This window comes from Pezoporus wallicus, unplaced genomic scaffold (genome assembly GCF_028554395.1).
Source record: "Pezoporus wallicus isolate ANWC-B61680 ecotype Strahan unplaced genomic scaffold, APGP_CSIRO_Pwel_v1 contig_8490, whole genome shotgun sequence".
NCBI lineage: Eukaryota > Metazoa > Chordata > Aves > Psittaciformes > Psittacidae > Pezoporus > Pezoporus wallicus.
In genome coordinates this window covers 1252708-1268806 of record NW_026642793.1, presented here as the reverse complement: position 1 = coordinate 1268806, position 16099 = coordinate 1252708, and the positions used below count along the sequence as shown (strand labels likewise).

At 45.8% G+C, this 16099-nt stretch overlaps 1 protein-coding gene across 2 annotated transcripts in view; it reads left to right on the top strand.

Annotated features, from left to right (window-relative positions):
• Positions 1-25: 25 nt before the first annotated feature.
• Positions 26-16099, top strand: part of MXD4 (MAX dimerization protein 4) — a 39649-nt gene continuing 23575 nt past the window's right edge. Inside the window, exons 1-2 of one of the 2 annotated variants that reach the window (XM_057432311.1) lie at positions 26-553; positions 9808-9837. In XM_057432311.1, coding sequence (XP_057288294.1) covers positions 411-553; positions 9808-9837 — 173 coding nt within the window. In that variant the 5' untranslated portion in view covers positions 26-410. Of the gene's footprint in view, positions 554-4453; positions 4763-9807; positions 9838-16099 lie in introns of those variants that run through there. The other variant, XM_057432312.1, reaches the window with a different exon arrangement.

Genomic DNA, 16099 nt, shown 5'->3' with positions numbered 1-16099 from the left:
GGGGAGGCACAGTGCTCTCCTCTTTGCCTTAACCAAACAAAAACACCCCGGAACGGGTTATTTTTGGTGGCGCTCCGGACGGGGATGGTGTGTGTGTTGCAGCGCTCAGGGTACCTCACACTTCGCTGTGTGTGGCAGTCGTTAATTGTATGGCAGTGCTCCCTTCCCCCCCCCCCCCCCCCATCCCCCAGCGCAGCGTGACAAGGGTTTGCATGATCCGCCTCGTTTTTAATGTGCACTCCAATAATCCTCCTAATTTCGGCAATTTTTGTCTTAGTTTGGTTGACCGAGTTGTTATATTCTTTTTGTCTCGCTTCTTTTTAAGAGATGCCAGAATAAAATCCAAACAAATCAACCGGAAAAAATTCTGTTCTTTACCCTAGCGTTCCTGCAAAGGAGGAAAAAAATGCATGGAAAAAAATATATTGCCACTAATGCTGACTTTGTCCCTAGAAGCAGAACATGGCTATGCATCAGTGTTACCCTTCGATAGTGACTATTCCAGAAAGAAAACAAAGGCAGGCACCATGGCCAGAAAATCCCAGAATAACAGGTAATAGACGCACCGCTTTTTCAGAATGAATCGGCAGCTTTTCCAATGTGTCTAGCTTATGTGCAGTGCATACATTTATTAAAAATAAGAACTAATCCAGTGTCTTAGTTTCCCCCATCCCGGTAGTCGCCATTTTTTCCCTGGATGGGCTTGGCTCTGTTTTGATCTCTCATATAAACACTGCCACGCGTACACCATCTCCTTAGTACTCACTGCACTTCTAAACCATCCGCCCTCATCGCTCCTTCTGCTCCGCGCTCACCGACGGCAGCTTTTACTGCAGATCTTAACACCATAATCACCACCCAGACTTCTCTTTGCATGGCACTAATTTCCCCCCTTACCCCCCCCCCCCGCATTTATTTATAAACCACAGGCAGCGAACCGGCCGCCTCCCCCATCGCAGCCAAAGCAGATGCAGCCTCCGGTTGCAGCGCGGCGCTGGGCTCTCGCAGTGGGTGTGTGAGTGCAGGGTGGATGGGGGAGAGCTGCCCGTGCACTTGAACTTCTCCTGTAGGTATTAAGTAAGAAGGTGCCGGAGTAGAACTTGACTTTTTCGTGGCTTCTGCTGCACCGCCGGGTAGCCCACCCGCCTGTCGCATGCAGCTCCATCCAAGTGCATGACTCGGTTGTTATTTATCGCGATGATCGTCCGCCTTTTTGTCGTGGTGGTGGTTTTGTTGTTTTCCCCGCAGCCGCTACCTGTGCTGCGATGGCATGAGCGGAGGGCTGCTGTGCGCAGGCTCTCTGCAGCTTTGTTTGCTGCTCGGGCAGTGGCTGTGTACGTGCAGGAGGCTGTCTTATAGGGACAGTGCCGGCCCCTGCCTAGAAGCTCCTCCAGTCCTGTCCTGTGCTGTGCCTGCTCTGCTTTGCTCTTCCAGCGCTGCTCCGGAGAGGACCAATGACCGTGTCCAGGCGGGCCTGCTTCGCCCCAGAGCAGCGATGCTCTTCCCCAGTTCAGGCTCTGCTCTGCACGGCCGTGCTATTTGGTGGCTCCTGTAGAATAGCCTAAAATGAACTCGGCTCGTACGTGACTTGTATTCCAAAGAAGCAGCGAGTCTTGCAGGCCCGCTCCGCTCTCGCTCCTCCAGTGGGCATCCCGCACGGCCGCGGGCAGCTGGGTGTGCTGGCGCTGGGAGGTGCGGGGCAGGCAGCCAGCAGCTGCTCATGGGGCACCCACCGGAGGTGCAAACCGAAATCAAAAGCTGACAAACACCCTCCTTGAAATAAACATGAGCTGGTGAGCACCCTGCGGGTGAGCAACGTGTCTTGGAGATAACAGAGGGGGAGCAAGTTGTTCCCCTATGCCCCTGCTCCGAGCAAGGCAACCATTGGGGGGGGGGGGGGGGGGGGGGCTGTTCATTTCAGTACTCCTGCATTTTTTGGTTTTAGTTGAATTCTTTGTCTCATCTTGGAGCATAGAGAAGACGTCAGTTCATTTTAGAAAAGAAAGTCATCAGCAGTGGGAGGTGCGTCTTGTTTCCTGAGGCACTTTGCTCCTGAAGATTTTTTATTGTTTTCTTATAAAATATACTCTCTGCCTTTAAAAAAAAAAATCCAATCACAGTTAACCAAACCGGGTCTCAGAGGATTTCCATCCGTAAAGTGCACCTTGAGTTGCACAGATTTCTTTTCTGTTGCCTGCATTCAAGAAATCTGTGTTATTTACAGCTATTATTTCATCGTTTCTGTTCTTAGGTCTCTTGTCATCCACTGCAAAATAGTTATTTGTCTGAAGTGTAAGCTGCTTTCAGGAGTTTTTACGAGAGGATTTGTAATCTAGCAAATACAGCAGAATTAAAAGATTGCTGGTTACAGATTTGCTAGCATTGTTAAAGCTGAGGCATACATGTCTACTTGCAGCTACCCTCCTGCTTTTTTTTTTTGCCTGTAGGTATGTATTTACCTGTCTAGTCTTTCGCTTCAATTCTCATTCTGTAGTAGTGGCAGCCTTCAGAAATGCCACCCTGCGGGATGCCATCTGTACATTTACTTGTGCTTTCTTCTAGCTGCAGTGATTACATTAGGGGTGGGTTGTTGGTGTTACAGGACAGGATAATGCTTGTCGAGAAACGGTTGCAAGTGTAACCACCACCAGAATGGTGTTTGCCTGGTTCAGCAATGTCACTGGGCTTACTTGCTGGTATGGGGAGCAGAGGCTCATTGCTTTGATGCAGCACCCTGTTATTTCAGGGATGGAGGTGCAGCAGCCCATGTGTGCACCCCTGCATTGTATGTACCAGCACTGTGACCACATCTAGCAGTTGCTGCTCATGTTTGCCTGTGAGCTTAGGTTTGAGGGGCAGAAATTATCCTTAACATTTAAACATCCAGTCTAAAATGCATGAGGTGCACCAGTGTCGCTGGTTTATTATTAGTTGGAGCTTATAGGCTATAGGCTCCAAGCCCCAGACTAGAGTTGGTATTTTTGATAATACAGTCAAATCATCCTAAGCAGCTCAAAGATTACAGGGGGGAGACGAGTGCCCAAAGTTCAGAGGATCTGAAGTGGTCAGATCCTCTGGGTGATGTCAACCACCAGACAAAGTGTTTGACCGTCTTGTTCCACTTTAACCTTTTTCCAGACGTGCTGGGTTTGGAGCATCAGATGCAGGCAGGCATGACTTTGTACATGTCCGAAATATGTGCCTTATTATCGCATTGTTTTTTCTTACATACAAAAAATATGTACTTAGGCAGGAGGAATAGGAAAGGAGCAGATAACTGCACATTACAGAACTGCAGGGGCTTTGTTGTTTTCATTGTCTATTTTTGTATCCTGCTGCTTGCAGCATCTGATCAGATTAAGAAGTGATACAGCTCTACATGTATATATTTTTTTCATCCTTTATGAGCTATACATACATAAAGGCATGAAAAACATCTTCCTCCTCATTCTTGGAAAATCACAAAAGAGGGGAGGAGGATAAAAACTGTCAGATGTGAGGAAGCCTGGTGTGCTGTACCCTTCTTTGTTCTGTGTTTTCTCCCCCATGTTGCCTTCCTGTGGAGGGGACAGAGAGTACCCCATGCAGTAGAGTACCCCATGCAGTAAAGGTGTGCTAACCAGCTGCTGGGGGACCGTGCAGGGGTGGATTGCAGCTGCCCTGACGATCAACAATGGCACTGATGGACACCTCTTTCCTCTGCAGAGGTGGTGGTGGTGATGTTCATGTAAGAAGTCATACCTTGAGACCTCCATCCTCTCACTGATGGCTGGCGAGGCCCAGATCCACAGGAGAAGGGAGAGGAAAGCTGCCCTCCCTTCGGACAGGATGCTGAGGTCTGGGCTAAAGCTTGATAGCCTCCCAACTGCAATTAAGTGAGAAGTAATTCTGACAGGTTTGGTTTCATGCAGGGAAAAATAACAGTAGAATTACATTTAATTAACTGCAGTCTGTAAGCCTTCTTTCCAGTGCAGGAATTTAACATTTTTGCTTTGTCCACTGGTAGCTTTGGATCAAAACTGGAAGTGGCCATTAGCAGCTTGTTGCTAAACAATATTCTTGGGGTTATTGGTAACAATCGGACAAAATTTTTAGCCATTTCTTTCTCACCTCTGCATTAAAATTACTTGATTTTATGTGTTTTCTTCTCCCTCAGTTTCCTGTGATGTGCCTTTTCCACGTCACACAAACCAAACTGCTTTGTTTTCTCTCTTTCTGGTTTGCTGTTTGTACTGTGTCCTCAGCTGAGATTCAGACTCGTTCCCCTCCAGTAGTTTTGGCCAAAATCCTCTGGCAAATGAAACTGGATTCTTGTTTTGTAAAGAGGGCCGGAGATTGGAGAACGGCACAAGGTTGTCTTTTGGGGGGAGATAAAGCCAGGTCACATCTTCTTGTTACACAAATAGTTATCGGGTGTTTGACCACCGTGTAATAAATACCTGAACTTTCTAAACCAGTGCCATGCAGTCTGATAATTCTTGTTAATGTGTAGTTGGGATGAAAGGAAAAGCATAAAACAAACAGCTGGGTTTAGTGCAGATGTGCTCTGGAATTATAAAGAACAAATATTCAAAAGTCCCCCCCAGGCTCCCTGTTTGCTCCAAGGAAATGGATAGGTAACACGTGTGTGATGTGCCGAGGAGGAATATGACTCAAATCTGAAGTGTGGTGACGTCTGGTCACGAGGCAAGGCACTTTGACAGAAAACCATGGAGCCTGCAGGTATCTGGGCTTTCTTCTGCCCCTGCTGTAATGGCAGCAGGTATGTGGGGGTGAGGTGTGCGTCTGTCTGTGCACAGGGGAGCTCAGGCAGCCGCTTTGCCACAAAAGGGTCAGAAATAAGGTAAAATAAAAGCTCACATCTTAGTGTTAGATGCCAGTCTACTGAGGTCACAGTTAAATTTACTTGCAGGGAAAGGAACTGGTTTCGGCAGTGCAGTGTGTTTGGCCTGTTAGTTCAGGAGCTGTTTTTTTGAAGGAGAGGGAGGTAAAATAAATGCCAGTTTATAAATATATCTTTTGTATCTATTAATTAATATTTTTGCTGGTGTGTTACATAAATAGACTTGTACTTTGTGCTGTGTTCTGGTGAAGGGTTATATCTAGAAAACGATGAAAGCTGCATTTGGTGTTTCAAATAAAAACAGAGCTTAATGTCCGAATTCCTCTGTTAGTGTTGGCTGATGGCGAGGGTCAGCCTGTGGCCTGCAGAGTGAGCCCCTTGCTCTCTGCAGATATTTTTCAGTGCCCACACAAAGGAGCATAGGGATCACAGCCTGATTTTTATTTTATTTTCACTTTTTCCTTGTTTTTCTGTGGGAGGCCAGGAATAAAATGCTGCAAACCAGACTGTGCAGGCATGGCTCCTCTGCTTTTTCTTCTGCCTCGCTTTTGGAATTTGATAGATCCCTTGGGTTTGCTTTCCTCAAGCTGGCAGCAGAGGGACAGCAACTGATATCACTGCACTTGTTTTTGGAACCGATGCATTTTAGTCTCAATACAATAGATCTCACCAACTGGTCTGTCACCCCTGAGGAACCATGGTATGTCTGCAGTGCCTGGGAACTGCAGTGCTCGTGCAGATTGGCGAAAACAAATTGCCACCATATTAGAAGTGTGTTCTGACCTTGCCACTGCAAATATGTGGCAGCCCAAACTTGAATGAGGTATTGGAGCCAGAGCGCTGCAGCAAGGCTGTGCCAGTATGCCTGGCTCCCAGATCCCGGCTGCATCTGTAGGGCTGGTTAAATTTTGCTATGAGGAGAATGCAAAAGTAATTTCTAGTGGATTCATTCCATACAGGCTGTTCCTTTGACGGGCTGTAAGCAATGTGCCCATTTTAAAACAAATAGAAAAAGCCCAACAAGCCCAGGAGCAGCGCACAATGGCAGGACATGTGCTTATGCTCAGGTTTAGTGTTTCCCTGCTCCTCATCTCTGGTGATTCAGGTGGTGGCCTCTAGTATTTTCAAGTGCATCCCATGGCAGGTTACACATGTGGAAGCAAATCAGGATCCTTCCAGCCAAAAGCTGCATAGCAGTTGCATCCAGACAAGACTGCAAACATATGAGCTGCGTGCTATTACACACCAGCACACTTGGGAGAGGGAACTGGATGCAGATGCTAAACGTGTAGCACCTTGTCAGACTTCCTGCTCTGTTTGTTCTTACTCTTTTGGCCTGGACACAAGGTAAAGTGCAGGCAGTGTAGTCCATGTGGCCCTCCAAGTGCTGTGTGACCTTAGGTGGAGTGGTGTCCTCTGCACATGGATTGTACAGCACCCTGCCAACCCTGCCTGCACCAGAAAGCCCTGGCATGGGCAGGATGTCTTAAGCACTTGGTTAACTGGCCTGCTTTGCTCCCTGTAGCGCTTTAAAATGCATTGGCAACTGGTAGCGTACTGGTGACTCACGGTCTAGACCTGGCTCCCATTAGAACCAGGGAGAAAATGTCAGCAGCGTTGCTGCTATGTCTTTGCTTTTGTCAGGAGCTGTGCTGGATTCCTCCTGACAGGATGCACTGTCTGCTGGGGCAGACAGATGGAGGAATGAGAGAAGGTGTCTTAATAATGAAGCAAGCAGCGCATAACACATACAGTGAAACATCAGCCCATGTTGAGGCATGTAGGCAGCTCCTGCTGGCTCACCCATAAACTGGTAGAAAGTGGGCTTTGGGGAAGACTTGTCTTTTCGGTGTTAGTGTTACCTTGGTTAGCACCCATCCTCATTGCTTAGGTGTGTCTGCTGGATATTGCATTGACCAAATGCTCAAATCACATACCTAGAATTCTTGTTTAGGGGAGGGAGGGTGGTGGAATGGGACAGCTCTGGGGACCTGCGCTTGGCTCCTCCCCCTTCTTTCAAATCTTCTTTTGACAATTTCTCCACAAAGAAAATGTAGCTGCTGCTTCATAGCTGGTGAGCTGCTCGGTATTTGCTAAAGGGATATCAGGGCTGTCTCAGGTTAACAACGTAGTCTGAGCAGCGGCGTTCCCAGTCTCCTCTTTAATCTGTGATTTTGCTGATGATTCTTTTATTGTTGGCTTTTCCCTTTTATTTTTATCTGAGCCTTTTTACTGACACCTTTCCTTCATCACTGTCCCCCCAACTCCCCCAGGTTTTGCCTGGAGCTACAGAACCCAAAACAGTGAACTTAAGCTAAACACCGAAAGTGTTCCTTCTCTTGTAGCCACTTCTGAAGGGCTCCGCAGACCATTTGTGTGAAAACCACAGTGGTACATCTGCCTCTTTTATATAAATATATATATACACCTGTATTTTCTTAGCCTACATCTTATCTCTTACTGAAGTAGTAAGACTCCATTTTGAAATAAGTAGTGCTTGGACTACTGGTTTGTGTGCAGACTGGTTCTTATTTTTCCCCTCACTTCAGGTTGCATGAGAGTAGAAGGAGATGGATATTCTTACAATACACTGTGCTGTAGACAGTGAAGGAGAGAATAAACATCTCTTCTGAAAAGAAACCCAACAAAAAAAACCATCATGCTTGTAATAGGGTAGTTAACTTGCTCCATAGGTGGAGCAACTGTCAGGTAAATGTCAAAACTCTCAGTTTTGGTTCCTGAATAGGGCCTGATAGTTAAGGGCATTAGTCAGCATCCCCACACCACCTGAAACGTGTGGCTGATGCCCTTATTTGCACGCTGCAAGTCTTGATTAGGCTTTTGTGTCCTGAATGCTCTATAAAGAGGCACACGTGCGCCACTGCTCCATTTGCTGCTGGCATTACCAGGATGGAGAGCTGTGCCCCCCCCAGAGCAGGCCTGGCAGGGCATCCCAGGTGAATACAGGGGTCACCTTTCATGAGCCAGATACCTTGTACATGTGCTGCACACAGAAGGACTTCCAGTTACTTGTTGCATCCTTTCTTAACCTAGCAAAATACTCTGTGCAAGCTGAAATTCATGGCCAGGGTTCTCCATGCTACCAGAGCCAAGTGTGAGCTCCGGTACAGCAGGCAGCTCGGAATTGACTGGTTACAGTGATTGTGTTCATCTCTGTGTATAATTGCCAAGAATATCAGGGAGGTCATGCCATAGGGATGAATCTAGACCAGCCTGTATTTCTTTGCCCTTCCAGAGTTCCCTGCAAACAGTGACTTTGTGCCTTTGACATTTCCCGTGGAGATGTTTTGGGAGAATCTTTCTGTACTGAACTTACTTTTTGTGTGTGTTTTTTAAATGTTGGTGGACTTGGCATAGCCACTTTGTCACTTTTCGTGAATGCTGGTGTGGAGAAACATCTGTGGAGAAAAAGTCTGATCTTTTTTTGTGTGTAAGAGTAGAAAATTAAAACGGTATCCCCTTACTATGGTCAAATGGCAAAGGCACAGCCCACCTTGACCTATTAAAGTAGCACAGAATATCTGTAAAAACACTTCCAGTGTTGCTGCATTGGTTGGGAGCACTTACATAGCACTGTAGGAATACAGACATTACCTGATAGTGACTCACAAAAAGGTGTCTGTAATGGTTGGCATAGTTGATGTCTTGGTAACATCACTGGGATGCTTTCCACTGAAAAGTGGATTTGAAGCATTTGAGTTTTCCTCTCCCTGCAGAGGGGCAGTTTGCTTAATTCCTTTGCAGCATCAGGAGCTGCACAGCCTAAAATCAGTAGCAGGTTTGTTCACTGGCTATTTCTCTGCATGAGCCTTAGTTTCTTTTTCCCCTTGAGTGCTGCTTTCGTCAACAGGAACACCCAGGTACGCCGCAGCATCCAGATGCATGCGTGTGCATGGGGAGAGGCAGAGTGGCTCGTGACCAGGCAGGTTGTGCAGTTGTGCAGGAGGACTTTCTCACCCTGTGATGTCTGTGCTCGCCCAACAGACAGTGAGCTGCCCCTTCCACAAAGCCGTCTTGGTCAGCACACCATGGCCAGATGCAGGCAGGGGTTACAGCATGATGTAGGAGAGCTGCTTTGACGTAATCTGCCTGCTATGAAAGCTGCCGCTGCATTTGTATCTTTTGATCCTTATGTACTGGACATGTTTCCAGTGGGACAGAGCTAAAACTCCAGGAAGCTGCTGGTTTTGAAGTGGTGACAATAACTTCATTTTAGGAATGTTTTTAATCTGAGCTGTATAAATAAATAAAATCACTGTTTCCAGCTGAATCAAAAAAAAAAATGATCCTCCAGGAAGTTAGCACTGCCTCTAATGGGAAAAAAACCTGAAGCGTCACCAGGGGGGAGATCTAAAATCCTAGTAGACTGGAAGAGAATAGCGTATTGATGTGGGCAGTTCAGGAGATTTTTTTTCCTGTTTGTAGACTCAGAAGAATTAAGAAGATTCCTCTTTTTTGCCATTAAGATGTCAACAGCAACAGCAGTGGTTAGCTGCTGATTTTTCTTTCTGCTTCTCTGTGGGCTTGAAAGCTGGCTTTTTGGGTGCTTTTTACTCTTGCCTGTTACCATTTAGATCTTCTAATGCTTTCTGCCCCCTCATAATTTTCCTTCACTGATAAAAATCTTGTGGGCTGTTGTTATTACTAACCTGCTCAGTTTTTTATGTCCAATTCTGTCGCTGAATCTATTGGACACTAATAAATGCAAATTTTTTATCATTCCCCCTCCAAACCCATGCTTTACTCGTGGAAATTAAGTTGATAACTTGAAGTATCTAAGGGATGTAACAGTGAACTGATTTAGCGGCGAAGCTGTTTCATAATCCATATAAATACATGCTTTAGAGAGCTCTTTTGCAGTTTATGCAGATGTTGGCTTTTAAATACTCTAACTCTTGGTTTATTTAGCCTTTTCTCTAACGTTTCTTTTTTCTTTTTAATAGGTCATCACACAACGAACTAGAAAAACATAGGTAAGTCCTGAGAAAAAAGTGCATTAAAAGATGTATGGCTGACGTTAGAATTACCATGCTTATCGAAGAATGTTGTGTTAAAGTTGTTTTGATTCTGCACTGAATAGCTTATATAGAGTTGTTTTTTTTTTAATCAACTAAAATGTAATATGTATAATATTACTTGGCTTTTTTTCATGTTGTTTGGTATGCTGTTTTTGAATCATCCCTGATAATTAGCTTTGGACTGATTAATGCTGTAACCGGTTAACCACAGAGTTACAAATAAAGACTCTAATTGCAGCAACTGTTTGCTAGAGGTGTTAAGTGCTATGAGTACAACCAAAGCAGTTTGTGATTAAGGTGGATGATTTTTGGGAACAGTATGTCACACAGCGTTATTCTGTGTTTTTTTAAAGTATGCCTAAAGTGCAGTTAATTTCCATCTTGCATGTAAGTACCTACAGCTATGTTCTTCCTCTCCATCTGCTTCCTTGCTGGTATGTGTCCTGTCCAAGGAGCTGTGTGTGAGCGAGAAGTCAGCAATTCCTGAGCTGCAGCCTGGTTCTGTGCACCCAGGGCTGTGAAAAGGTGCACTTACTTTTACTGAGGACGTTCATTAGACCCTGAAGACGTGATTTTTCAAGAGCTCATGTTTGCAGAGTTTTGGAGGCAGTGTTTGCCATCTGCTGTACCTTGTCAGACTTTGTTTGCAGATGGGTTTTTTAGCTGTAGGATGTCTCCTGGGGCGTGCTGCTCTGTCGGTGCACCCAGAGAGCTGCCGAGTACAAGCGGTCCCCCCTCGCTGCGGGATCACTGCCTTTCACTTATCATTCAGGCAGCAGAGTAAACTCTTCAGGGTAGGTTTTTGGGGGTTTGGGTTTGTTTCTGTAGCTTGTGGTCTTTTGGGTTTCATGCATTCAAAGAAAGCAGGGGGGTTGTGTGTGTGTGAATATGACGAAACCTATTTGCATGCTTCTGAATAAGTGTAACGTGGTTGATGGCACAAGACTGAACTCATGGGGGAGTTTTGTGTGTTGTTCTGTGGCCGCAGTTCTGTAGCAGCTAGACCATCACTTCCCCTGCATGCCTCCATGCTTTCCTGTAGTTTAACTGTAATACGAGTAAACTATAGCTCTGCCTAATAGCCACGTGGTCGTCCTAGAGATGAGAGGAACTAGGGAAGGCTCAAGCTCACGGACGCAGGCCTGGGCTGCAGAATGCAGTACATTGGCCGGGGCAGTGAAATCAGCGGGCAGGAGTTCTGCCAACAGAGTCTTCAGGAAAATAGCTTCATGCAAAATTCTGTCCTTCAGTCACACTTCCTTAACAATGAAAGAATTATCTTTGGCCCCAGTTGTGCTTCTTTCTCACTCTTACTTTTTTTCCATCCTCTTTCTAGATACTCTGCTTTATTTATTCCTTTCCCCCTACACCATCATTACTGACTTGTCATCTGAACTGAATAGTTCTTCTTTTTCCTTTTTTACTTCCAATCATTTTTATACCCTGAAGATGGAATTGCCTCTTCTTCCCTCTGCTGTTTAAGCAGCACAGTAAATGAGGCATCTGCAGCAGATGCAGGGGTAGAAGGAGGACATTAATTGTCCAACCTCTGTTCTCACTTCCAGTTCTATGTTGTGTCTTTGTAGTAGCTGGACCTATATAGAGTATTTACCTTACCTTGCTACCTTTTCTTTCTCTGTTGTCTCAAGGTCAAAATAGGTAAACTGCAAGGTATGTCATATGATTATACAACTAACATTTGTAACTGCTGCAGCTAGCTGTACCTCCTACAGGCAGCCTGTACCTGAAGCCACAGTTTTATTAATCCTGATGAGAACCTGCAAATTAGAGCAAGATGCTTGTATGTGCAAATGGGTGCTCACAAAAGCAGATGAGGTGTACAATTCTAGTTACCTGATGTATTGCTCTGAAGGACTCTTGTAGTTTTAATGTTTTTTAACAACCTCCTCCTCCAGTCCTGTGTGTGTATGAGCTGATAATCCCAGTTGTACTGGTTTTCACTATGTTTTACTAAAAATGCATTAAAATCCATTGAGCATCTGGCAGAGGTTAAAGGAAGATTCCCAGCCAGTGTGTTCCTGCAGCAGAGCCTTCCTCCTGCCAGCTGTGAAACACTGGATGTTGATTTTGGAGGTGTACCCCTTTCCAGGACTAGTGCCTTTGAATCATCATTGCCATGATGCTTCTGGCTGAGACACGCTTGGTTATCTCACAGGAGCCTATCATGGAGGAAGAGAGGAGATGGCTGCTCATATCCTCTTCCTTGCCCAGTGCCCCATGTGGTGTCTCTGGGCTGGACTGAGTTCTGGAGAGCAGGGAAATGGCTTCCTCATTTACAGGTCCTGCATGAAGGTGGCCAGAGCTGCCACTAACCAGAAAGCCACCTGTAATGGTTCCTGGTGCTGTTTCAGGTTCTGCGTTGGTTTTGATGTCAGTAGGGATGGCAGTGGTTGATCTGTGTGTGTGTGTGCAGCCTCGGCTGTTTGACACCACTGCTTTAATTTGCATTTTCTACTGTAAGGGCTCTTTTCTCTATGCTTTTGAGGGATGCTCAGGGAAAGACAAATGGAAGCAGAGACATAATTTCAACAAAAACTCTCGTTATATGATAAAAGTCAGGCTACTACTATGGTAAAGTGTTTGTCAGCAATTCATAGGTAAAATTCCTTTTTCTCTGCTTTAAGTCTGCCTAGAATACCCTGCTCATAACTTCAGTGTGTGCTCAATATAGCGAAACTGTGTAAGGACTCATCCCCTATTGGAGGTCCTGCTTTGCTCATGTGTGATTAAGGTTTGCATCTCAGAACCATGAAAGAGGAAATCCTCTAAATAAGAAGTATGAAGGCAGAAAAATCTTCTTAAGGACAGATGAGGTTCTAGAAGATAGTCTAATAATTACAGACAGGTCAGTTGGAGTGGCGCCTAGATGTGACTAGTTCCAGAGGACAAATGCATACATATATACTAATGTATGTATTTTTTGTTACTGTTTTCAGATGGACCATTATATCAGTAGGCTTTCACAGAGCAACGTAAATAGCAAATATATCATTAATCATGACTTCTTGAAGGCTGTTTTTAAATCTATCTAACCTGACAGCTCTACAGAGGAATGCAGCTTTCACAGTGTAGAAAAACCCCAAGAATCCATGAGAGACTCGAGCTTCTTAGAAGGGGACTTTTCACAAGGGCATGTAGTGACAGGACAAGAGGGAATTGCTCTAAAATGAAAGAGGGAAGATTTAGATGAGACATTAGAAAGAAGCCCTTCCCTGTGAGGGTGCTGAGGCACTGGCACAGGGTGCCTAGAGAAGCTGTGGCTGCCCCATCCCTGGCAGTGTTCAAGGCCAGGTTGGATGGGGCTTGGAGCAACCTGCTCTAGTGGAAGAAGGTGTCCCTGCCTGTGTGGGGAGGTGAGGTGGAACTGGATGAGCTGTAAGGTCCTTTCCAACCCAAATGTGGGGGGGTGAGGTGGAACTGGATGAGCTGTAAGGTCCTTTCCAACCCAAACCATTCTACAAGTCTGATTCTTAAAATGAGAGAGGACGATCTCATTTATTTGCATCAATTTATACTGGTTCTACATTGTAATGTAAAACCCAAGATAAATCCCCTAGAAGATTGTACTGAGGTCATCTTACTGTTCTGTGGGAGGAACTGACACCTCCCTGCTGTGGTCCTGTCTATTGTCAGAGGTGGATGGAGCCCTGATGAGGGATATTGGGACCGACCTGTCAAAGCTCCTTTGGTGACAAAGTAGTTTCACTGCTCTCTGGTTGTGAGGAGCTCTGCTGCAGGAGGAGCTCAGCATTGACAGTAGCTTGTGAAACTTAATGATTGTAAAGAACAGCTTTTAAGAATTAGGGAAGAAATTGATGAAAGTGCCTTGAAATCGGCAAGCCACATGCTGCTGTCCCCTCTCTGGCACCATGTGAGCTGAGCAAGTGCCTTGGCTGGGTAACTATGGCTTGATCTAGATGGGCAGCTATCTCCTGCCTCTGTCAGACCATTTGTATTATTCTCTGTGGGGTTTTCCTGTTTGGTTTTTCCTTATCAAGAAGGGCAAAGGGGCAGGTCAGCACCAGTAGAGGTTGTCCTGCCTGCATTCCACCAACTCCTAGAAGCAGTGGCAGTGTAATGAGAAAAGGGAGTTGATCAGTGTCTGTGGGCAGGATGGACTGGTGATCCTGAGCATGGCAGTGCTCAGCACTGCAGCATCTGACTTGTGAGTGCTCTCCTGCTTGGAGAAATCAACAGATCCCATTGCAGGTCCCCAGGCAAGCTGAGCCACATGGAGGTGAAAACCAGGCAGTGCTGTTGGGAGAGATGTGCTCTAGAGGCATTTCCCCGCTTTCCTATGGAAGTTGCTCCAAGAAGTGTGCTGGTGTTTAGCTCGGTCTTTGGATGTTGGGAGAGCAGTCCTCTCTTGTCCAGGCTCACTAGTTTGTATTGCAGCGAACTGAGGCTGCTGTGGACATGGCCTGGATCAGCTGAGTGGAGCAGCCCTGACTTTTGGGAAGTGCAAGACCAGGATGGGGCATACATGAGACATGGTGACTTGCAAAAGCTTTTGGAAGAAGAAAACAAACCTTTTCTTCTTCCCATATGAGCCTAATGTATGCATTGTTTACAGCACTGGAAGTGTTCCCGCATGTGCACATGGTAATGCTGTCCTGAGGTTTGTGTAGTCCTTAAAGCTAAAATCTTGCCAGAAAAAGGTTGTTCTGTTGCATCACCATGTGTATGATGTAGGTGTCTGTACATAAGCGTAGGTTTCAATAAGAAATCTATATTTTCATGGGCACATTATGACACTGATAAAGTAAAGGGAGTAAGTGCCTCTGAAGTTAAGTGTTAATAGCTGGCTTTCTCATGGAGGAGGTGCACATGCTAGGATCACAGCTGCGTTCATTTATGCATTAATTTCACCCACCAGGTTTACTTGGAGTTTAAAGTTCATATAAGCTGAGAAAGTGCATAGATGAATGTCTTGGAATTCCCTCTGTGATTCTTCATGTTACTAAATTGCAGGGTTAATGAAAAGCATGTAATTGCCAGCTGCTGATAAACTTGGAAGTTTTGAAACAGAACAGAAAGGTCATGGAAATAACAGCCATACCAACACAATGCTCTGTGTTTATTTTTATTATGGGCTGCCTTTGCAAAATTGCAAATTACCGTTGCAGTTAATACTGTCGTGCAGCATAAAGACAGAACTGCACTGATCTGTCACGTTAAAAAGCTACAGCGCTGCCACTAGCTGAGGAATCCCCCTGACTGGTGCGGGAGGTAAAGTACTTCCAGGGAAGGATCATCCAGATTTAGATGAGCTCTCAGGCAGAAGCTCTTCCCTGTGAGGGTGCTGAGGCACTGGCACAGGGTGCCCAGAGAAGCTGTGGCTGCCCCATCCCTGGCAGTGTTCAAGGCCAGGTTGGACACAGGGGCTTGGAGCAAGCTGCTCTAATGGAAGGTGTCCCTGCCTGTGTCAGGGGTTGGAACTGGATGAGCTTTAAGGTCCCTTCAACCCAAACCAGTCTGGGATTTTATGATTCCATTGGGAGTTTAACCCAGCCCAGTTGCACACTGCTGCTGGGTCCTGCTTCCTGCCAGCACAGGAGGGAAGGGAGAAGTTTATTTCTTCAGCAAGTTCATTTTCCTGACCCAGCTCACTGTCACAGGCACACCCTAATGCCAGCACAGGGAGAGGATGGGATCGCTTCTTTGAGTGACAGTATTTATTTACAGTACAGAGCAGTACAGGTCACTTTGTCAGTTTAGTATTTCTAAGCATCCAGTTTTGGCTGCTCTTGTGTGGAGAGTGCTGGATGGGTCTTACTGACCTGGTACAGATCTCATTGCTGTAACAGGTCTATAAAAACTGCTGCCATTTCTAGGACATGTCCATGTTACACATAAACCACCCAGATAATGTGGCTGCTACGAGTGGTGGGAACCACCTTATCTTACTAGCAGAACCAAACCTCTATATTACATCTGTTTCTTCTGTTTTTCTCATCAAGTAATGAACTTTTTACACACTGTCTGCTTGGTGTGAAGTGGTTTATTGCAACTCCAGTGAACTGCAATGATTGTACCTTTGCACTGCTTAAGCAAGGTAATGTCTTAAGAACTTGTGAGCTGGCAGCCACCATGGTTTAGGCATCTGCTCCCCACCAGCTATGAGTGCCTCTGCGAGGATGCCAACTGTAGTGGTCAGGGGAATGATGTTGCCTCACACAGTGCAAAGCTGAGTCTT